This window comes from Mus caroli, unplaced genomic scaffold (assembly GCF_978045245.1).
Source record: "Mus caroli unplaced genomic scaffold, Mus_caroli_1 scaffold_1, whole genome shotgun sequence".
In the NCBI taxonomy this organism is placed as follows: Eukaryota; Metazoa; Chordata; class Mammalia; order Rodentia; family Muridae; genus Mus; species Mus caroli.
The window spans coordinates 131,976,195-131,999,033 of NW_028227256.1; the positions used below are offsets into that span (position 1 = coordinate 131,976,195).

A 22,839-nucleotide genomic window follows, 5' to 3' on the forward strand; every position below is an offset into this window, starting at 1 on the left:
AACATAGATGACTTATTTGAAAGAAAGAGCAATTTCACATATTAAAGACATATGTGCAATAAATGATAGAGAAGCCAGTTCTCAGTTCTACCTCGGACCTCAGTTCTATTCTGAGACCGAAGCCCTCACTGCTGCTTACCTGCACGAGTCCTCTTCCTTCCCACTGCCTCTTCCTTCCCATTACTGTCTCAACACTAGAACATCAATTATAGCTGCTATCCCTCTATTAATAACCTGACAAACAAGTCCACAGTCCACCAAATCCACATGAAACTAGTGCTGACATTCAAGACAACTTTGATGGCTATTAAGCTCAAGCACACATCCGGACTCAGAGCTCACATCTTGCTTTGTCAACTCTGAGCTTTGTTTATCACAAGTCAACATGTTCCCTTCATACTCTCTATGATCTCTCAGTCTGCAGCAATCTCAAATTATCTCTGAGCCACTGTAATTCTGTGTGTTCAGCTTTCTCATATGCTGTACTTTGTTTGATATTCTAATCTACTGGTGTAAGAATTACTACTTCCTGCTAAGCATGAACTGTTTAAGAATACTGAATTCGGGGGCTGGTGAGATGTCTCAGCGGTTAAGAGCACCGACTGCTCTTCCAAAGGTCCTGAGTTCAAATCCCAACAACAACATGGTGGCTCACAACCATCCGTAACAAAAATCTTATGCCCTCTTCTGGAGTGCCTGAAGACAGCTACAGTGTACACACATATAATAAATAAATCTTTAAAAAAAAAAAAAAAAAAAAGAATACTGAATGAGCCGGGTGTGGTGGCACACGCCTTTAATCCCAGCACTCTGGAAGGCAGAGGCAGGCAGATTTCTGAGTTCGAGGCCAGCCTGTTCTACAGAGTGAGTTCCAGGACAGCCAGGGCTACACAGAGAAACCCTGTCTCAAAAAACAAACAAACAAACAAAAAAAAAAAAAAAAAAAAAAACAAAAAAAAAAAGAGAATACTGAATGCATTCAGCTTGTCAAAAAGCTTAGTCAATCACACTAAAATATCAAATTGAGGAATTATTGAATAGCTCTTAACAAACTAGGAGATAATTACTATCACTTTAGATATAGAGGTAGTAACTGCCAAAGTATGGCTTAGGTATTTCTGAAAGTCCTTAAAGCTAAAACCATCACCTTTTAACTTTTTTACTCTCATTCCTTCCCAAATGATCAACAGCTCTTTCCAGAGATTTTATGATACATATATGACATCATGGCTATTATAACTAACAGAATAGATACAAGCTGCAATTCTTGATTAAAGATTTTAATCTCATTTATGAATATATATGTATGTGATTGTGTGCACATACATACAGTGCCAGAAGTTGCCATAAGAGGGCATCAGATCCCTTGGAACTTGAGTTACATCTCTTGGGGCATTAAGGACTAAACTCAGATCTTTATACACAAACATACACACAAAACTGAGAAAGACAGAGATAGAAACAGACACAGAGAGAGGGGGGAAGAGAGAGAGGAGAGAGAGCAGAGAGGGGGGAAGAGAGAGAGGAGAGAGAGGAGGGAGGGAGGGAGGGAGGGAGGGAGGGAGGGAGGGAGGGAGGGAGAGAGAGAGAGGAGAGAGAGGAGAGAGAGAGAGAGAGAGAGAGAGAGAGAGAGAGAGAGAGAGAGAGAGAGAGAGAGGAGAGAGGAGAGAAAGGAGAGAGAGAGAGAGAGAGAGAGAGAGAGAGAGAGAGAGAGAGAGAGAGAGGAGGGCTAAGAGAAGAGATGACTCAGGGGATAAGAATGCCTTCTCTGTAATCACAAGGCTAGGAGTTTGGATCACAGCACCCATGCAACTAAGCCAGAAGGCCCAGCAAAGGCCTGTGATCCCAGCTCTGACAGTGGTGGAGGCCCAGCAAAGGCCTGTGATCCCAGCTCTGACAGTGGTGGAGGCCCAGCAAAGGCCTGTGATCCCAGCTCTGACAGTGGTGGAGGCAGTAGGTCTGATGGGGTTTGCTGGATTCTGTCTAGCTAAGTCCAAGGAGAGACTCCAACTCAAAGGATTGGGCAGAGGTAATATAGGATACTTGACAACCTCTTCTGGCTTATGATGTGCATAAATCACACACAGACACACAAAGAAACAAATATTAAAAAATACCTAAGTGAGTTAACATCAGGTCCCAAGATCTTCTAGAATCCTGGCATGTATTCAAACATACCTGACAGGTTGAGGTCTGCAAGGATGACATTGGTCAGGAAACCATGCATATCAAAATGGATTCTGCCATTTTTCACACTGTCAGTGATGATAGACTTCACAGAGCCTAGAGCAAGCATGCAGGCCTCGTGGATCTTCCACCTGTAACAGGGATACTGCAGTTGGTAAAGCAAACAACACTTTCAAAATAAGTAAGACCCCCTCAGAGTATTCCAAGGTAATTTGATCCCAAATCATTTGTCAGTATTTCTAATTAATTTATTTAAAAGTATATTTCTATACTTATCAATCATCTATCATGTGGGAGCACTACCCACCCATCCATCCAACCATCCACCCATCATCCATCCATCCATCACCCATCCATTCATCCACCTGTCTGTCTGTCTGCTTGCCGGTCTGTCTGTCTATCGTCTATTATGTAGGAGCACCAGCAATAGCATGGTGTAGTCCGAGGACACCTTTCTAAAGCTCCTCACTTTAATGCTATGGGTTCTAGGGATTGAACTCAGTTTGCCAAGCTTGACATTCAAGTATCCTTGCCTGCTGAGCCATCTCATCTGCCCTTGATTTTTAAAAAAGATTTATTTATTTATATGTCTTCAGCCACACCAGAAGAGGACATCTGATCCCATTATAGATGGTTGTGAGCCACCATATAGTTGCTAGGAATTGAACTCACTACCTCTTAATTGCTCTTAACTGCTGAGCCATTTATCCAGCCCCAGCCTTTATTTTTTTGAGATAGGGTCTCACATAGGCCAGGCTCGCCTCAAACTTGCTATGTATTGATAAGGATGGCCTTGGACTTCTAAATGTTTTACTTTTATCTCCCAAGTGCTAGGAAAGAAGTCATGTACCACATCTAGTCTCATCCTTTCCATTTAAACACTATTAAAAGCCACAGAACACACTGAAGTATAATAATAGAGTCTTCTAATTAAAAACGAAAGCCCCCCCTTTCAAAGCTGTTTAAAAAGGGACAGAATGAGCTCATTTCCCCTTAGATGTCATGCTTCAAACAAGGCTGTAAGCAGAGCTTCTGCTCACCCTTACCAGTGCTCAGTGCCACTGGCTTTTGTCTGCTCTGCTTCTTGTAAATGCCGCGTGGCTGCAGTAGCCAGGGCCACTGCACTCTCATTCTGGAAATCTGTGGCCACAGCCTAGGAAAGAAGATTGAAAAATAAACTTATGTGTGTGTGTGGTTCAAACTCTGACACACTCATACTAAAGCCTCATCAGGTGTATTAAAAGTGACCCCACTAGTTCAGGGCTCTGATGAGATTAAGGTAACTCACACATTGTAAGGCTGAATAGCTCTAAATAGCTGATCTCTCTGGCTCTATTAGCATAAATGAAAAAAATGATAGTTTTGGAAAACAATGGACCAGATATCTATTCTCTTTGAAGCTGACTGACTGAGAATATAAGGCTGCTTTAATGCTGTATCATTTTTTTCTGTTCTACTTTTGTTTTTTGGTGCTGGCAATTCAACCAAGCTCACTTGGCACCTTCTAGTGAAATGCTGTCCTGATGAGCCACATGCCCAGCTCCTCCTGTGACCTGGGAGAAGCACTAAATACCAACAAACCCAACAGGAACTGTCAGTTCCTTCATAGCATGCAACCTAGAGACCACCCTATGCCTCTCCCATGAGAGAACTCATGAGTCGATGTTCCATGCTCACTTCCCAACAATCCTTTTAAGTTTGTTAGCTTCTGATTTAGGCCATGGAGGCCTGTTGAAGGTAGATTAAATGCAAATGTTCTGGACTCAATGAGCCAGGTGCAAAAACTTTGGAATTTCTCAGTCTCAAATTTCATGAGCAACTTTCTTATATCCTTAAAAAGATCTGAGGTGACGCTGTCCAACAGCACCGCTTACCTTGGGTTAGATGTCTAGGAAGAAGAAACTTGCAGTTACTGGAGGGCTATCTGGTTGAAGTAGCAAGGTAGCTTACCAGCAACAAGTCTTGAGCGGCAATCCTAACAGTGTAGGAGAACGTGTCATCATCCTCGTCTTCTACAAACTGCTGTGGGTTAGCTGTCCACACTTTAATCTGCGAAGGGAGGAGCTTGGCTCATTCTGGTCAACCTCCTGATCAAAACTCTACGGTCTTTTTCTTTTTGAGGCAGAGTCTCACTATGTAGCTCTGGCTGGTCTTGAACTAAGAGAGACCCACCTACCTCCCAATTAAAGTTTTGTTGTTGAGAAACAAATCATTATCCAAGTGTGTAGGGCTGACTCTGTACCTGCAGCAGTATCCTTTTTAGAACATGACAAATTACTTAGTTCTCTGATGCTGCCATCAGCTTGCTACTCTGATAAACAGATTTCCTGAATATACGGAGTTTTTACTATAAAATTACACCAATTTTTGTGCTGGTATATGTGAAAGACGTTGTCATATTCTTTCCTTTCCTTTTCTTTTCTTTTGAGACAGGGTTTCTCTGTGTAGCTCTGGCTGTCCAGGAACTCACTCTGTAGACAGGATAGCCTTGAAATTAGATCTGCCTGTTTCTGCCTTCTGAGGGCTGCAGTTAAAGGTGTGCTCTACTACCTGGCATTATTGTATTAATTTTCTAAAAAATTATATGTATGCTTATGAGAAGGTCAGAGAGTAATTATCAGGAGTCAGTTCTCTCCCACCACCTTCATCAGAGGATGGAACCCAGGTCATTAGGCTTGGTAGCAATGTCTTCAACTGCTGAGCCATCTCAATGCTCTAAGCTGAAGCACTCATTTTTCTTAGTACTTTAAAGATACAGTATTTTTATGAATTCTTTGGGAACTTCCTACAATGTGTTCTGAGCACATTGGCTCTGAGCACTTGGCTCTTTCTGCAACTGTTCCCAGATCTGAGGAAATCAATTTATTTTCATTAAAAAAAAATTTTTTTTTTGGAAACAAGGTTTCCCTCTGTAGCCTTGACTGTCCTGGCTTCCCTCAGAAATCAGCCTGTCTCTGCTTTTTGAGTGCTGGAATTAAAGGTATGTGCCACCATGCCTGGCTGGGAAAAGAAGTTTTAAAAACCTAGCTATTGCTCTTCTAAGTGAGGATCAGAGAAGCCGTGGAGGTGTCAACATGGCTAAGAACAGATGCTGATCAAACAATACTAACGAGCGAGGAGGCAGGAACAGGAGCAAGCTGAAATAAAAGTCTAGCAATATACTGTCTGCATTCCAGTAAGGCTAAGACAATGTGACTCAGATTCAAGCTCTAAATCCTGCTGATATGGTTTACTTCCTATGGGGCCTTGTAGACGTGGCTACATCACAGGAACTCCCAGGGCTCTTACATGCTCTCACTAAGCTCTCAGGGACCCCAGGTCAGAGCTGCTGCGTTCTTGCTGGCTGGCAGGTGATAAGGACTAACCTCACTGCTTACAGGAAGTGCTGACTAGGTTCTCCTACATCCTGTGATCTTTGTTCAGTGGTTTCTTTTTTCTTTTTTTTTTTTTTTAAAGATTTATTTATTTATTATATGTAAGTACACTGTAGCTGTCTTCAGACACTCCAGAAGAGAGCGCCAGATCTCGTTACAGATGGTTGTGAGCCACCATGTGGTTGCTGGGATTTGAACTCTGGACCTTCAGAAGAGCAGTCGGGTGCTCTTACCCACTGAGCCATCTCACCAGCCCCGTTCAGTGGTTTCACAGAGATTTTCCTAATGAAAAAAATGTTCTGAAAGTCTAACATTAGAACTAGGATTTCACATGGTAAGTCTCTCGGTGTCTGTTATGTAGAAGTGAGGCCTGTCTGCGCGCGCTGCTTACCTGCTCCTCGGTGATCTGCATGTACAGGATGATGTAGTAAATGAGCTCGGGCAGAGCCTTCTTAACGGTGCTTTTGAACTTGCTGTTCTCCAGTAGGGCATGGACAAACTCAAAAATGCTAAAGACGAGGTTCTCAAAGCCCAGGACTTCTCCTACAGGGGCCAGGGAGAGTAGAAATCAGTGCCATGAAAACAAAAGGAAAGCGTTCATCCCAAAACAAACTACATTAGCTTTGTAAATTAATGAACATGTAAAGTACTTGCTAATTTTTTCCTGAAGAGCTGGTAGAAGAGGCTGAAGAGTCAAAGAAAGGAAGTCTGAGGATATTAAATACTTTAGGAGTAAAAGAGTTAGCAGGGCGTGGTGGCGCACGCCTTTAATCCCAGCACTTGGGAGGCAGAGGCAGGCGGATTTCTGAGTTCGAGGCCAGCCTGGTCTACAGAGTGAGTTCCAGGACAGCCAGGACTACACAGAGGAACCCTGTCTCGATAAAGCAAAAAAAAAGAGTCACAGACACCGAACACATTTCCCAGCATGTCTATTTCTCATCTGAAGTACTTAAAGATATTGACAGACATGAAGGCTACCATCATGTGGGACTTCGAAATTAAATGAGACAAATGACGAGGGTAGCTAGCTGTGTCAGACATCTGTGACACGCAAATGCTACAGTTTTCAGCTGGCTTTGCAAATGTCCTAAGGCTGACACGGAAGATGATGAGTTCTCAGTGGCTCACATCTAGTACACTGAAGACACTTTTACTGCTTCTCTGTTTTCCGCCTCTGACTTGTCTGAGACAAGATCCCTTTCCCTAACAATTGGTCTTTGCGTGAGGGTCAGAGGAACTACGTACCATCCGAATCCACAGGGTCTTCCACTTCCTCTGTGTAATTCACTTCCGTCCTCACATAAGTATGATGCAGAGTCAAGAAAGAGACTGGAGCCTGCTTTAAGTATAGTCTACAAGGGAGTGCTATATACCCCAACACCAAGAACAGACATAACACTTAGACGTAGGAGCACAAGACTGAGACCCAAGGCTAGGTCCGCAGTGTTAGGCAGTGGCGGGTCCTCTGGGTTCCCAGGAAAGGATATAAGGCAGCACTTTCAGTTAGAGTGTTCCAAACAATGGGCAGGATCTGTTGCATGGAGGACACCATGTGCTTTGGGAAGTTTTTCACCAAGGCTGTCACTGCCTGAGAAGAGAAAACACTGCTAAGCAACACAGGAGCAATCAATGATTTCTGACTCTTTCTCAGCTCTAAGCTTACTGATAGTCTCTCTTTACCTTCAGGACCTCCATCTTAAAGCCACTGTCAGATGTGGGGCCATCCGGCATCTGGAGTGCCTGAACAAAGGCCTCTGTGAACTGCTGCACCACGGGGAAGATCAGGACTTTGGCTGCACCCTGACAACAGAAACCAAAGTCAATGCTGGACAAACCCTCAACCCAGAGCTTCAGCACACAGCTAAATTCTCAGTTTTGAAGCATCTTTTAGGGCCAGCTCTTAATGAAAGGGCACAGCTATCGTCACTGCAGGAGTCTCTCAAGCCTCTGACCTCAACTCCCACCTGCAATCCTACACCTCAGTCTCCTGAAACCTAGCCCATCAGACCACTCTCAGACAGCGCCTGGGTCGCAGGAATCAACATTTCTAGCTTGCTTTTCTTCACATGAAAGGGCCGTAAGATAATAGAAAGGCTTGAAATGTCAAATATGAAAGAGGCAGGTGCCGGGCGTGGTGGTGCACGCCTTTAATCCCAGCACTCGGGAGGCAGAGGCAGGCGGATTTCTGAATTCGAGGCCAGCCTGATCTACAAAGTGAGTGCCAGGACAGCCAGGGCTACACAGAGAAACCCTGTCTCGAAAAACCAAAAAAAAAAAAAAAAGAGGCAGGAACACTTGGAATATAGCTCACTGGCAGAGTGCTTGCTTGGAACATGTGAGGTCTGGGGTTTAACTGGAAAAACACTAAACCAAAGCACCCCTCCCAACTGCCTGTCTCCCAAACAACAACAACATTCAACCACAAAACAAAATAAACAAAACAAAAAAATCAAAACAGAAAGAAGTAAAAAAATATAGGAAAGGTATCTGAAGAAACAAAAAACTAAAATATAGAAATAATATGTATATGTTAAAATTTTAATGAAAATGCTAAATCTATAAGACTGGCTAGTGTGCTTTCTGATAGTTATAAAATAAATCTTTGGCAGTGTAAAGTATTAATAAAGACTTTGGAACACAAATTTTGTTATTCATCAACCAAAGGTTCACTTACCTTTTCCAGTTCCTCCATGTTACAGATCATATGCGCACAAGTAGTAAAAATCTCCACTGCTCGGGAACGAGTTCGAATACCATACACCTGAGAAAAAGACCATGGCATAATCATGAGATTGGAGCATATATGTGTGTAGATGTGACTAGAAGTAAAACTAGGACTAACCAACCAATCCTTACAGTTAATTCCCTAAAGAGACACAGATGCAATCCACTTATGTAAAACAATGGGTTTCTGTAATTAAGAAAGCATAAGATGGCTGGTGGTGTATACTTTAATCCAACCACTGGAGAAGTAGAGGCAGGGAGATTTCTGTGAGTTCGAAGCCAGCCTGGTCTACAAAGTGAGATCTAGGACAGCCAGGGCTACTCAGAAAGACCATTATCTGTGTACTCGAAATACAAACAGAGAGAGAGAGAGAGAGAGAGAGAGAGAGAGAGAGAGAGAGAGAGAGAAGGAGGGAGAGAGAAAGGCATCAGAATGCTAAACTTACTGGAATCAGCCTTTAAGACACATAGCTTTTTTTTTTTAAAGACAATCTTACGCTGTAGCTCCCATTGGCCTACAGCTCACAGAAATTAGCTTTCCTCTGCCTGCTGAGTGCTGGGTTTAGAAATGCCCTCCACCGCATCCACCTTGGCTAGTAGATATTTTTCCTTTTTTGGAGATGGGGTTATGAGGTGCCCAGCTGCTGCTTTGTCTCTACAGAGTGATGATAGAAGATGAGCCCAGAGCCTTGAAAGCAGATGCTCTCTACTGAGCTGAATCCCCACTTCTCAACGTATTTCCTTTACAATGTGGAGTATTCAGTGGGGCAAGGGGTTACAGAGGTTGGATACCTATTAAGATTCATACATTACTGTGTATAGATCACTATTACGTACGTACTAACACGTATATACATAATACATTAAGATTCTAGTCTTGTGTTGGGCGGTGGTGGTGCACGCCTTTAATCCCAGCACTTGGGAGGCAGAGGCAGGCCGATTTCTGAGTTTGAGGCCAACCTGGTCTACAAAGTGAGTTCCAGGACAGCCAGGGCTACACAGAGAAACAACCCCCTGCCTTGACAAAAGCCAAAAAAAGAAAAAAAGATTCTAGTCTTGCAATGAAGTAACAGATGATTTTTAAATCATTGGCCAAGTAGGTTAGGTCAAGAATGGCACTGTGCACTCAAGGGTGATAGGGTACAAAGCTGAGTGGTGTTGAGACATTTCAGTTACTTCATCAAGTGCTTTTCCTTGTAGTCATGAGTTCAAAGACTACGGTCAATTCAATTTCTGATCTAAATCAATGTCAGTTCCAGTTCTTGGCATGGGCACCAGTGACAATCAACCATCACCATACACCTGAGAGGTGGCGCTGAGATTCCATACCTCGGCCATGGTGAATATCTTATACATCTCTGGCAGGATGACAGGAGCAACAAGTGGCATCTGTGTGTCTGTCACTTCTCGAGTAAACTCTGCAAAGACAAAAAGTAAAAGATGCTTCATGAAGACGAAGTGTGAAAGCTTGCAAGCCATCTAGGTAGCAGTTCCAGGTCGGCACCTAGGAATGGCCACTGGTCTAGCAAACTCACTCTGAGGAAGGACAAGAAGCCAGAAGCATTATTTGTCAGAAGGGGAGAGAGACTAGGAACACAAAAGAAGATACAAGAGATTAAAAAGAAAAGCACACAGATTAAAGCCATGTGCAACACAACTGCATACAAGTAAGGCAAACAGGGATCCTTCTGAGCTTGTGCCATGGCAGCATTGAGCACAAGTGCCATCTGGTTTCTGTCAGTTCTGTCTCCTGACAAGTTACTTCAATGTAAACAACAAAATAAACAGGGCATAGTGGCGCATGCCTTTAATTCCAGCACTTGGAAGGCAGAGGCAGGCAGATCTCTGAGTCCGAGGCCAGCCTGGTCTACAGATCGAGTTCCAGGATAGCTAGGGCTACATGGTGAGAGCCTAGTCTTGAAAAAAACCAACCAATCAACCAACCAACCAACTACCAACCCTCCCACCCATCGGAAAATGTACTAAGCATCGACTCCATTTATCAATGTGTAATTCTGGGGTTGCTGTCAACTAGATAGGAAGAGGATTGCTGAGTGAAGGTGTTTAACCCATGTGCAGATTTGAAAGAGGTGAGGAAAGACAGGCCATGTCGTCTTGTGCCTGGAAAAAATTAAATAAGAAAATGCTATGCATAAAGACTCTGTATCAATCCCCACAGGTCAAATACAGATCAAATACTGGAGACCAGCTGTTCTGAAGGAATGTGGCTTCCTTCTGAAAGATAAATTCCAAGCTTTATCTTAATAAAATTAATATCTTAATAAAATGTTAAATTCCATTTAGACTGAAGTCAGCCCAAATAAATACACTAGATAGCATATTACCACCTCTGGGCCTAAGATCAAGCATAGCCTGCATTTATGAATAAATATAGCATAGAGCTTGGGTGCAGCTTAGCACGTTCAAGGGTCTGGTCCAATCCCCAGTGTCATCGCCACCATCATCACCACTACAAAGAAAGGAGTCTTAGTACTGAAGTGACTAACTGTACTGTTTAACTTTTCTATAATCATTGTGAGTAGCCTCAATTTGTTCATTCTTTGTAGGTTTAAATTCAAAGTAAGTTTTCTGAGGTCATTATTATCAAGTCAAAAATCTGGGGTATTAACAACTAAATTTACAAAACTATAAGATAGAAGTAAAAGATTTATCTATTAGATCAAATATTTAAATTCTTAGCATATAGTCCTTTTATATCTTGAGACCAAGTTCTCTTTTATAAACAGTAAAATAACTCAGAAGTCAAGAACAGTATTTTCCTCCAAAAAGTCTCAAAGACACTAGGCACAGCTGGACATGCCTATTTTCCTAAGCTATTCTGGAAGCTGAGGCAGGATTACAGGAGTCAGGAGTTAAAAGTTAGCCTGGGCAATACAGAGTGACCTCCATCTCAAAATAAAAAAAAAGGAAAACCCTAAAGAGAACTGGTCCCACGTTTCTCACACACCAATACTTTTCTGTCCTCATGGATGTTCCAGTTCCTGTGGTGTGAAGTTGAAATCAACTGGAGTAGCTATTTGTGAATGGAGGTTGGCTGCCGTCCACTTCGTGCCTGCTGACTCATTACAAAGGATACACATTTCTTCACCAGTTCCTTCTCCTGGCTGAGAGAAAGTGACCTCACTGTATAGTCATTTCCTTAGTCAAGTACAAAGCCTCTTCTGCATTCCAATGAGAGTAACTATACAGCCATCCTTTCTCTCCAGGTCTGCCGGAAAGAAGCTGAACTCCGTACAGGAAGACTAGGCTTTCCTCTCCTTGGCTAAAACAATTGCCCTTTGCTGGATACCCTGGCATTAGGAGAGCTAAGCAAAGGCTCTTAGAAGTTCAATTTCACAGAGCAGTCACCTCACTCATACAGAAGCAGGAAGGCGAAAGGCCAATCAAGGAGCACCTTGGCCTTTCTGGTGTTTCTGAACTAAAAGCTCACCAGTAGGAACACAGTCGGAACTCTAAAAGGGTATCTGGGGGTAAGAATAGGACAAATGAAAGGTCTGACTTTGACATAACCTGCTATTAATGCTGAGTGGGCATGTAAAATGCAGCATAGATGCCAAGTAAATAGATTGAATGGCTAGACCTCGAGTGCTGCTCCTTACACACCTGAGCGTAGGAACTCGACATGCCACACAGTGTGCAGGAGCCAGGGAATTATCAGGAAAGACTTCTTGTTTGTGAAGCCTTGGCTATTCAGGAACTCACTTTCTAGACTAGGCTGGCCTCGAAGTAGAGATCTATCTGCCTCTCTCTTGAGCGCTGAGATTAAAAGCATGCACCACCATGCCCAGCAGAAAAGGACTTTCAACCTCCCCTCCTTTCATATGCCAGAGCCCCAGGAACATAGAGGCTTCAGAGATCAAAGGCTCCCATCTCCTCCTCTATCACACAACACCATGCAGAACCTGCTAGAGCCAGAAGAATTGAGAATTAATTTGTAGCTAAGTGCAGCTGAGCTAACAATTTACCCCATAACCAGTCTTTAAAATATGCATACATATATCTATCTTATTTTTTAATTACAAATGTGTGTATGAGCGTAGATCCTCAGAGGCCAGAGGCACTGGATCCCCTGAAGCTAGAGTTAAATAAAGGCAGGCATGAGCTGCTTGATGTGGCTACACAGAATAGAACTCAGGTCATCTGCAAAAGCAGCATGCATGCTAACTGCATGCCCTAGCCTCCTTCTGAGGGGAGGGAGGGGGCTTTTGTCTGCATGTTTGTCTGTGCACCGAGTGCCTGAGGAGGGACCAGGAAAGGGAGTTATACCCCTGGGGTTGGGGTTACGGATGGTTGGGAGCCATCATGTGGGTGCTGGGAATTAAACCAAGGTCCCCTGGAGAGCAGCCAGTGCTCTTAACCACTGAGCTGTCTCTCCAGCCCCATAACCTCCCCTCTTCTTCCTATACTGTTCTTCTTAGTCTCATCCCTTACTCTTTCTACTTAATGAAAACTTCCCATCAGCTTTAACAATCTCTAAAATCTGCAGACCCCAAAGGGTCAACTTTCCCCTTCTGGCTACATTTTACTAACCTCAACGTTTTTCTTCTCCAAGGTTATCTATGCTAACTCCTCCCTCTTACAAATCCTAATTCCTCCCTATTTTTATCTTACCAACAAAAAAATTTGAGTCTACTCTACACTATTTAGACCTGGTTGGTTGTCCTCCAACAGTTCTTGACAATTGTTTAGTGCTGATATCAAGCAGCTGTGGTTGCTTTCACAGCTAATATGGAACTCAGGGAATAAGACAGACTGTACACCAGGTCCCCAGAGCTACTCCTGGTCTAAGGAATTTTTTTTCTGAACTACACATTCAAGTCCCATTTGACAATTTCAAATATGTCATCTGAAAAATATACTGACAAAAAATAAACCAAGCAAAGAAAAAAATACCAGATATGTAAACCCAATGCAGTAACATAAAAAATAGGAAATATCAAAGCAAACTAGCTCCTTCAAAATTAGTGAAACTATAGCAATGATCTCTAGTGAGAATCGGATGAAGTCCCTGAGAGAGATCCCAGTGTAACAAGCACATTTCGGGGCTGGTGAGATGGCTCAGTGGGTAAGAGCACCCGACTGCTCTTCCAAAGGTCCAGAGTTCAAATCCCAGCAACCACATGGTGGCTCACAACCATCCGCAACGAGATCTGGCGCCCTCTTCTGGAGTGTCTGAAGACAGCTACAGTGTACTTACATATAATAAATCTTAAAAAAAACAAAACAAAACAAAAAAAACAAGCACATTTCAAGACACAAATAAACACCTGAATGAAATAAGGCTAGATATGAATTATGAAAGAATTAAGAAGAAACTCAAATACTGAAGAAAAGCCAAGCAGAAATGCTGGAATTAAAAGACACAGTGAAATAAATTCTGTGGACAGTCAGCACAGAATTAATAAAGGAGAAGACAGAGTGTCTGTCCCTGAAGACAAGATGGAGGAACAGTGCAACAAGGACAAAGATAAGGCATTTAAGAGTATGGAAGGGAATTCCAAAATAGACAAGACACTCTGACAGGGAACAGGCATAAGAAAATCTCATTGTAAAGGCACAGAGAAGACTTCCTTTTATTTTGTTGTTGGGTTTTCAAGACAGTTACTATGTATAGCCCTGGCTGTCCTAGAACGCCACCTGTAGACCAGGCTGGCCTCAATTCAACAGAGATCCGTTTGCCTCTGCCTCCAGACCGCTGGGATTGAAGGTGTGCACCATCACTGCCTGGCTAGAAAATATTTTCAAAAGAATCATAACAGAAAAATTTCCAAAGTTAGGAAAAAGAGATATCAACCCAGATACAGGAGATAACACAAAGATAACACCAGAAAAGAACTGTCTTTTGTTAGAATTTAACTAAAACCCTTTTTCTAGTTTGCTTTCTGATACTGTGATAAAACACTGACCAAAAACAACTTGGACAAGAAATTGCTTATTTTGGCTTAAAGGTTATAGTCAATTATCAAGGGAAGCTGAAGCAGGAAATAAAACTGGGACCACAGAGGAAGGCATGGCTCCCTTCCCTGGTTTGCTCAGCTAACTTTCTTATATAGCCCAGGTCCACCAGCCTAGGGACAGCACTACCCACAGTGATCAATTAGCAATTAAGAAAATGCCTCAAAGACCTGCCCACAGGCCAATCTCATAGAAGAAATTCCTCAGGTGAGGGTCTCTTCCCTGGAATGCTGACAACACTAAAATACACAGAAGAAAAAAAGCACAGTGAAAGAGGCAAGAGAGAAACACTGAGTCACACAACAGGCAAGCCCACTGGCATAACTCCAGATCATTCAACTGAAGCTTTAGAAGCCAGCAGGGCTTGGAGTGATGTATTTCACGTTCTGAAGGAAAACAACTACTACAGCCAGTCCAGAGCACTGTGCCAGCAAAGCTACTCGTCACACCTGAAGGGACGATAAAAGCTTCTCATGATAAAAATAGACTAAAGGAATCCCTCACAGTGACGAGAAAGACAAATCCACCAATGAGCCGCAGAAAATAAACCATGCTAGAAAAATACTAGGCAAGAGAGGAAGAGGAAAAAGAAAACAAACAAACAAAAAAATCAACAAAGTGTAAGCAATCAGTGCACGCCTTTCAATAATAACCAAATACTAATATAGTATCAAGCCCACAGTCAAAAGACATGACAGGAAAATGGACGGAAACTGGAATATATTATATTAAGTGAGGTAATTCAGGCTCTGAAGGACAAGGACATATTCTGTCTCGTATGTGAAGACTAGCTTTCAAATCTTAGATTTGTGTGCTTAATTTGGAGTATCTGAGGACAGAAGAGGTCGTAAGGAGTGAGGGACCAGAACCCACCTGATATGAACATAGAGAATACTGGAAGTTAAAGGTGAGAGACAGGGGAGAAGAGGGAGCAAGGGCAACCAGATTCTAAAGATACATGAAAACCCCTTATGGAAACCACAGCATTAAAAACTTATTCAAGCAGCCGGGCGTGGTGGCGCACACCTTTAATCCCAGCACTCAGGAGGCAGAGGCAGGCGGATTTCTGAGTTCGAGGCCAGCCTGGTCTACAGAGTGAGTTCCAGGATAGCCAGGGCTACACAGAGAAACCTTGTCTTGAAAAAACCAAAAAACAAAAACCTCATTCAAATGTAACTGGCCAGGAGCTGGAAAGATAGCTCAGCAGTGAAGAGAGCTTACTGCTCTTGAGGAGAACCATGGTTCAGTTCCCAGATTTTAGGTCTCCTCTAAAGAGGGAATTCATGTTTTCCTGTCCTGTCAAAGACCATGGTTTGGGAGGTCTTAAGTCTTAGGGAAACATCACTTCTGTTTTGTTAAGCAACTTATTCTCAAACTGCCTTCTAAATACTTATATTCAAACCCATGGATTAGTACTCCCTCCAACTTGGCTAGAGAAGCCTTTCTTTGCAGGCCAGCAGATGCTCACTGCTGTCAAAGTGCTAAGAATAAGCGCTAAAAGGAACATCTGTATCGAGCCCCCACTAAATCCACAGAAGATGGGGCAGAAAGACTGTAAGAGCAGGAGGGTAGAGAGGTGTGCTGTGTGTGCAGTGCTGTCTTCTGGTCATGACAGGTCACAGCACTCACAACCTCACAGCGCTGTGATTACCTGCACAGAACTAAGCCAACAATCCTGCAGCGAGCAATGATTAGACTCAGTGGATTACACAAAAAGGTGGGCGGCAGGAGGCATGGGGACAGGGAGTGAGGACATGTTGGGGTCTGGAAAGAGTGGAGTGGGGACTTGGGGGTCGTCATGACTAAGATATGTTTTTACATGTTTGAGACTGTCAGAAGTTACATAGGAGTTATTCTGTTGGAAAAGAGGAAGCCAGGCACACACTTTCAATCCCAGCGAGGCAAGGGATCTCTGAGCTCAAGGCCAGGCTGGCCTACATAGTGAGTTCCAGGACAGAGAGGGAGAGAGAAGTACACTTCAAGATTTCATGTAGCCGGGCGTGGTGGCGCACGCCTTTAATCCCAGCACTCGGGAGGCAGAGGCAGGCGGATTTCTGAGTTCGAGGCCAGCCTGGTCTACAAAGTGAGTTCCAGGACAGCCAGGACTATACAGAGAAACCCTATCTCGAAAAAACCAAAAAAAAAAAAAAAAAAAAAAAAAAAGATTTCATGTAAACTGGCAGGCCTCATAAGATATCTGTGTGTGGTTTTCATAAACCTACAAAACAGAGGGGAAGGATGATTTTTGAAAAGATCAGCACAAGATGGCTTGTCCAGCAGGATTATCATTACTATTATTAGTAGTATTATTTTAATTTAACATTCTTTGTTTGATATCTACTTTAAATTATTTTTATTATTTTAATTACACATATGTATGTGCATGGGGGTATGCTGTCATGTAACCATTCTCTCTGAGATTAAAGCATTCCATCCTGCAAGGAAGCTCCTTAAGCAGGAAGGTAAGAAACAACTCCAAACAGTCTCTGAAACTTCCCGGATTCACTAGGCCCCTCCCTGCCAGAGTAAGCTATATAAGCCAGGAATCCCCCTCCCATGCAGCACAGCCAAGCTGCAGAGCTGCAGACCAGATCGGCTGCCTGGAAGAAGCAGAAACAAGCCAAGCTTCTTCAAAGAGATTTAGAGCAAGTGAGGCACCTGGAAAGGACAGGCTCCAACCTGCTGAGCGGCCTGTGCAGTGTGCTCCAGGTTCCCAGCTTTGGGAGCTGTCACCTATGCTGGGGTGGGCTTTGGTAATGCAGCTGTTTTTGAGTCATTTCTGTTCCTGTAAGTATCCCCTCACCCATATTCCTGTAAGTAGCCCCTATAAAACTCTGTGGTTTACCACGTTGGACTTGGATGGTGGTGTCCATTCTTTGGTCTGATGTGGGCTCCCAATCTGGTGTGTGTTGTATTCCCCAAGAAGAGGTTTTGTCACATACCATATGTATATGTGACACAAGGCCATGGAAGCCAGAAGTGTCAGATCTCCTGCAGCTGGACTTACATGTGACTGTGAGTTGCCCAATATTGGTGCTGGGAACTGAACCTGTGTCTTATATAAGAGCAGAATGTGTTCATAATTGCTGAGCCATTTCTTCAGCCTCAGATCAGTATTTTTAAAGACTTATTTTTATTATATATGTTTGAGTGCTTGTCTGCAGAAGAGGGAGTCAGACTCCTTGGAACTGGAATTACAACTGTGAGCTAGACTGTGAGTGCTGGGAACTGAACCCAGGTTCTGCAAGACCAGCAAGTGCTCCTAGCCACTGAGGCGTCTTCCCAGCAGCTCCAGGTCAGTATCTGTGGAAGAATTTCCTACTGACTTTATCTAGGGAACGACTATAGCACAGAACTTGTAAAGGACCAGAAACTCCGGCCAGACCTAGGGAGATATGAGAGTAAATTCTGGAAGGACTGGTGAGTCAATCAGCCTTATAAGAGATATCTACCAAAACCCCGTTAACTGACAGTTGACATCTTCTCAGAAGAGAGAATGGAAGAAGGTAGCAAAGAATATGCCCATCTCTGAGCTGATCGTTTTATGGTCAGGATTGCATAGATTCTTTTAATTCTTATTTCTACAAAACCTTTTACCTGCCTATGACTCTTTGTTTGGGTTGTTTTCAGTGCAGAGGACTGTACACAGGGTTCATGCATGCCAGACAAGTGCTTCTATAACTCAGACACATCCCTAGCCCTACCTCACTAGGCGCAAACATTGTGACATTAAAGACTTTTGAAGTATGTGTATTTGTATGCCACATGTGTGCTGGTTCCTCAGAGGGTGGAAGATGGCATAAGATCCCCAGGAGCTGGAGTCACTGACGACTGTGAGCCACCTGATTTGAGCTCAGGTCCTTTGGAAGAACAGCCAGTGTTCTTTTTTTTTTTTTTTTTTTTTTGGTTTTTCGAGACAGGGTTTCTCTGTGTAGCCCTGGCTGTCCTGGAACTCACTCTGTAGACCAGGCTGGCCTCGAACTCAGAAATCCGCCTGCCTCTGCCTCCCGAGTGCTGGGATTAAAGGCGTGCGCCACCACGCCCGGCGTGCAGCCAGTGTTCTTAAACAAAGCTCTCTCTCCAGTCCCTTAATTGAAAAATCAAATGTTTGATTTTTTGGCATGTGTGTGAGGTCAGGGGGCACATGTTTGTGTGAAGGAGCTGGAGGTACAGCAAACTGCTGGAGTAGAGGCAGCTAACAGCACACAAGGGCTGGGAACCTGACCTGAGTCCTCTGGAAGAGCAGCAAGCATTCTTAACCAGTGATCTTTTTAGCCCTGACTAATTTTTTTGTTCTATCTTTAAGACAGGGTTTTACTGTATAGCTCTGGTTGGCCTAGAGCTCACAGAGATTGCTGCCTTCTGAGTGCTGGGTTTAAAGGTGAGTACTACGACACTCAACTGAACACTGACTATTCTTAATTTTTCCTGGTTGAACTATGCAGTGGAGTACAAGTCTTTGAATTTAATCACTTTACACTTTATGTGTTTATATATTATCATCTAAAGATGGAACTACCAAGACATTCTCAAGAGGATACAGAGTCAGCTAAATAGGAAAGAATACGCAAGAGTCATGTTAAGCCTAATAACTAAAGGTTACCCAGTCTACTACTACACGTCAGCTATTATGCTCAATACTTTACATAGATTAGCATAGGTCAACTACCAAAAACTCCTCTGTGGTGGTTTGAATGAGAATGGCCTTCTTAGACTCATATATCTAGATGTCTAGTCACCAGAGAATGAAACTGTTTGAGGAGGTACGGCCTCGCTGGAGTAGGTGTGGCCTTGTTGAAGGGAGTGTGTCACTGGGGATGGGCTTTGAGGTTCAAAGGCCTATGCCAGGTCTAGTGTGTCTCTCAGCTACTGATCTAGCGCATAGCTGTCTGCTTCCCGCCACGACGATCCTGAGCTCGCCCCCTACTGTAGCAAGCCTCAATCTGATCAGAGTTGTACTGGTCATGGTGTCTCTTCAGAGTAACATAACAGAAATAAGATAACATCTTAAGATAGCATCTTAGAAAAAAAAAAAAAAAAAGATAGCATCTTAGAAACTAAGGCTCAAAGAGACAAAGCAGAGTGCCAAGGTGCAATCAGAATTCAACCCAAAAATCTAAGTATTGATTTGCCATGGCATTCCTGTATCTTTGTATGTGTGTGGTTTGTAGGCTTGAACTCTGGGACTTGTGCATGCTCTACCACTGAATCATACACTTAGCCTACAGTATTGCTCTATAAAAATTTGGAAGTATGGGGCTGGAGAGATAGCTCAGTGGTTAAGAGCACTGATTGCTCTTCCAGAGGTCCTGAGTTCAAATCCCAGAAGCCATATGGTGGCTCACAACCATCTATAATGAGACCTGATGCCCTCTTCTGGTGTGTCTGAAGACAACTACAGTGTACTTATATATAAAAAAAAGAAAAAGAAAAAAGTTTGGAAGTATAAGTAGTACATGCTAACTCAACTCTCGGGAAAGAATCTAGAGCACTTCTGGTGGCTAGAGAGATAGAAACTAGAAGAGAAACATTTACAAAAACCTGGCAGAGAGGAGAAACACTTAATAGATCCTTGGTCTAGACCATATTACCACATAGCTTCTAATTGTTCCCCACTCACTTAAGGTCCAAGTACAACACCAAGGGAAAGGCTTCCGGTACCTGTCAACACACGCATGGCTCCATGGACGGCATTTAAGTCTCCGCTCACCAACATTTCCATAAGCAGGTTGAAGAGCTGGGGCCAGGCTTCAGGCCAATCCCAGTGGGCAATGGCGGACACAGCATAGGCCACACTGGAGCGCACTTTGCTTATTGATTCTCTTAACCCATTGGGTAACAGCTCCCGGATGACAATTTTTGCCTGCAGAGGAGGAAGGGCACTTGTCATTAATCAGAGGTGAGCAGTAGGCCTTGGGACGATCTTCACTGCTCAGTTACAGTAGTCACATTTACGAATTCACCAGCTACAGTGCTGTTCACATTGGACATCACACATACAAAACATTCCCACAGTTGTACCAGGTTCTAACCCACAGTTCTAGACCTTGAAACTCATCCTTTTTTGGGTACTCGGATTGGTTGCTTAGCAATTGTACTAAGAAGTATTTTATTTAATTCTCAAGCCCTTCAAAGTTAGTAATTTTAATTCTAATTTTGGAAACTTAAGTAATTGAGTATTCACAGTTAAACATGTCCAATGCTCTCATGGCCTGCAGAAGGGCAGAACGGGATTTGAACACAGTCCCTCCTGATGCTCACTGGTAGCACAGCACTCATTCATAATGCTGCCCACCAATCTACTTTCTTCCTAGTCTTGTTTTCTGGTATCAGGAGTGTTATATTAGTGCTGAGTGCCTTAGGACTATCTCTCCCATCTTTGTAGGCAGATTAACCATGTGTAACCATTAGCCTTTACCCTTTCTGTAGTTTCCGGAGGTCTGAACTTCTCTGATTGGGCACACCAGTGAGTTTCCACATACTGTTTCAAGATGACTGACGCCAGCTGTGAAGACAATAAGCCGTCATGTGCAACAAGAGGCGGGACTTATTTCCACACATAAAACCTACAGTTAGGGTTTGATACATTTGAATCATCTAAGGCTGTACAAAAGTCATATTTTATACATTGTCCTTATTCCTGCTCCTTCCCCTAAGAAAGTTTCTAAGTTATAAGTGAAGGGAAAGTACTTATCATTAGGTCACCCTGGACTTACCTGACGGATTGCCAGTGCCCCCTGAGGATCTACAGTCAGCTCTGCCAGGTGAACACCAAATTCTGAAAAAGAAAAATTTCTTGTGAGGTTAAGGACATTCACAAAGCCACAGCAAACCACTGAGCTCTGACTCTGAAGCCACAAGGGAAGAGTTCAAGAGGAAACCGGACCCAAGCTCCTATAGTGCAAGAGGAAACCTGACCCACTGCTCCTATAGTGCAAGAGGAAACCGGAACCCAAGCTCCTATAGTGCAAGAGGAAACCTGACCCACTGCTCCTATAGTGCAAGAGGAAACCCGACCCAAGCTCCTATAGTGCAAGAGGAAACCTGACCCACTGCTCCTATAGTGCAAGAGGAAACCGGAACCCAAGCTCCTATAGTGCAAGAGGAAACCTGACCCACTGCTCCTATAGTGCAGCAGTGTCAGGAACTGTGACATTAGATTTGAGAAAACCTGGCTCAACACACTTACCCTAAAAAACAAAACAAAACAAGGGTTGCAGAGAACAGTTTTCAATGTGCAATATAAATTTTAGAAAAACAAAACACAACAAAACAGGATTTTGCCAGAACAGTCTTGAATAAGATCTTCCTGCCCCAGCTTTCCAAGTGCTGGGATCATTGGTATGAGTCAAACACCTTATTAACAGTCTTGAACTGCTTATTAAAAGTATGTTATATATGCTCACTACCAAATAAAAATAGACCCATTTACATTTGCAAAGTAATCATTGTTTATTAAGAATGTAAGGTCAGGGGCTGGAGAGATGCCTCAGAGGGTAAGAGCACTGACTGCTCTTCCGAAGGTCCTGAATTCAAATCCCAGCAACCACATGGTGGCTCACAACCACCCGTAATGAGACCTGATGCTCTCTTCTGGGGTGTCTGAAGACAGCTATAGTGTACTTTGTATAATAATAAATAAATCTTTGGGACAGAGTGAGCAGGGACTGGGGCTGACCAGAGCGAGCAGAGATCCTAAATTCAATTCCCAACAACATGAAGGCTCAAACTATTTGTACAACTAGAGTGTACCCATATACATAAAATAAATAAATAAATCTTAGGAAAAAAAAAAAGAATGTAAGGTCAGGGCTGGAGAGATGGCTCAGCGGGTAAAACCACTGACTGCTCTTCCAAAGATCCTGAGTTCAATTCCCAGCAACCACATGGTGGCTCACAACCATCTGTAGTGGGATCTGATGCCCTCTTCTAGTGTGTCTGAAAACAGCTACAGTGCACTCATATACATAAAATAAATAATTCTTTTAAAAAAAAAGAATGTAAGATCATAATTTTATATCTTTCAATCTAGGACTGTGCAGATCAATATAGCCGCCATCAGTCACAAACACTGAGATGGTTGTAAATGTAAACACCACCCTACAATTCAAATTTAGCATGAAAAACAAATAATAATGTTTTTCTTTGCGACAAGAATTTCACTACATAGCCCTGGCTAGCCTAAAACTCATAAAAAGCTCCTAGCCTGCTTCCTGAACGCCAGGATCAAAGGCATGTACAACTCTACAGCCTGAACAAAATAAAACAAAACCAAAATTGATTATACATGGGAATATTTGACATATGACAGTTTAAATAAGTATAGTATTTAACTCATTAGCTAATTTTTAATTAATTAAATCATTTTTTTATTAATTAATTTTCTAGTCTAGGTCTCAGCATGTAGCTCTGGCTGGCCTGGAACTCATGGAGTAAATCAGGCTAACCTCTGGCTCCAGTGTTTAGTGCTGGGACTAAAGATGTGCACCACCATGACCAGTCAGTATTAAAGCTACTACTTAGATTTATCTCTAGGTGTATTCATCTGAATGAATGTATGCCACCACATCTATACAAG

General features: G+C 43.0%; 1 protein-coding gene across 4 annotated transcripts in view; it reads right to left on the reverse strand.

Annotated features, from left to right (window-relative positions):
* The window catches only part of Ipo9 (importin 9), a 50,440-nt gene that overhangs the window by 18,198 nt on the left and 9,403 nt on the right, over positions 1 to 22,839 (reverse strand). For all 4 annotated transcript variants that reach the window (XM_085841366.1, XM_085841363.1, XM_085841367.1 and 1 more), the window contains 12 exons: positions 20,978 to 21,039; positions 20,680 to 20,766; positions 19,923 to 20,124; positions 9,615 to 9,703; positions 8,236 to 8,322; positions 7,242 to 7,361; positions 7,049 to 7,149; positions 6,807 to 6,865; positions 5,953 to 6,104; positions 4,138 to 4,236; positions 3,234 to 3,340; positions 2,179 to 2,318 (listed from right to left, as the gene is read on the reverse strand). In XM_085841366.1, the coding sequence (XP_085697492.1) occupies positions 2,179 to 2,318; positions 3,234 to 3,340; positions 4,138 to 4,236; positions 5,953 to 6,104; positions 6,807 to 6,865; positions 7,049 to 7,149; positions 7,242 to 7,361; positions 8,236 to 8,322; positions 9,615 to 9,703; positions 19,923 to 20,124; positions 20,680 to 20,766; positions 20,978 to 21,039 (1,305 nt within the window). The remainder of the gene's footprint in view (positions 1 to 2,178; positions 2,319 to 3,233; positions 3,341 to 4,137; positions 4,237 to 5,952; positions 6,105 to 6,806; positions 6,866 to 7,048; positions 7,150 to 7,241; positions 7,362 to 8,235; positions 8,323 to 9,614; positions 9,704 to 19,922; positions 20,125 to 20,679; positions 20,767 to 20,977; positions 21,040 to 22,839) is intronic.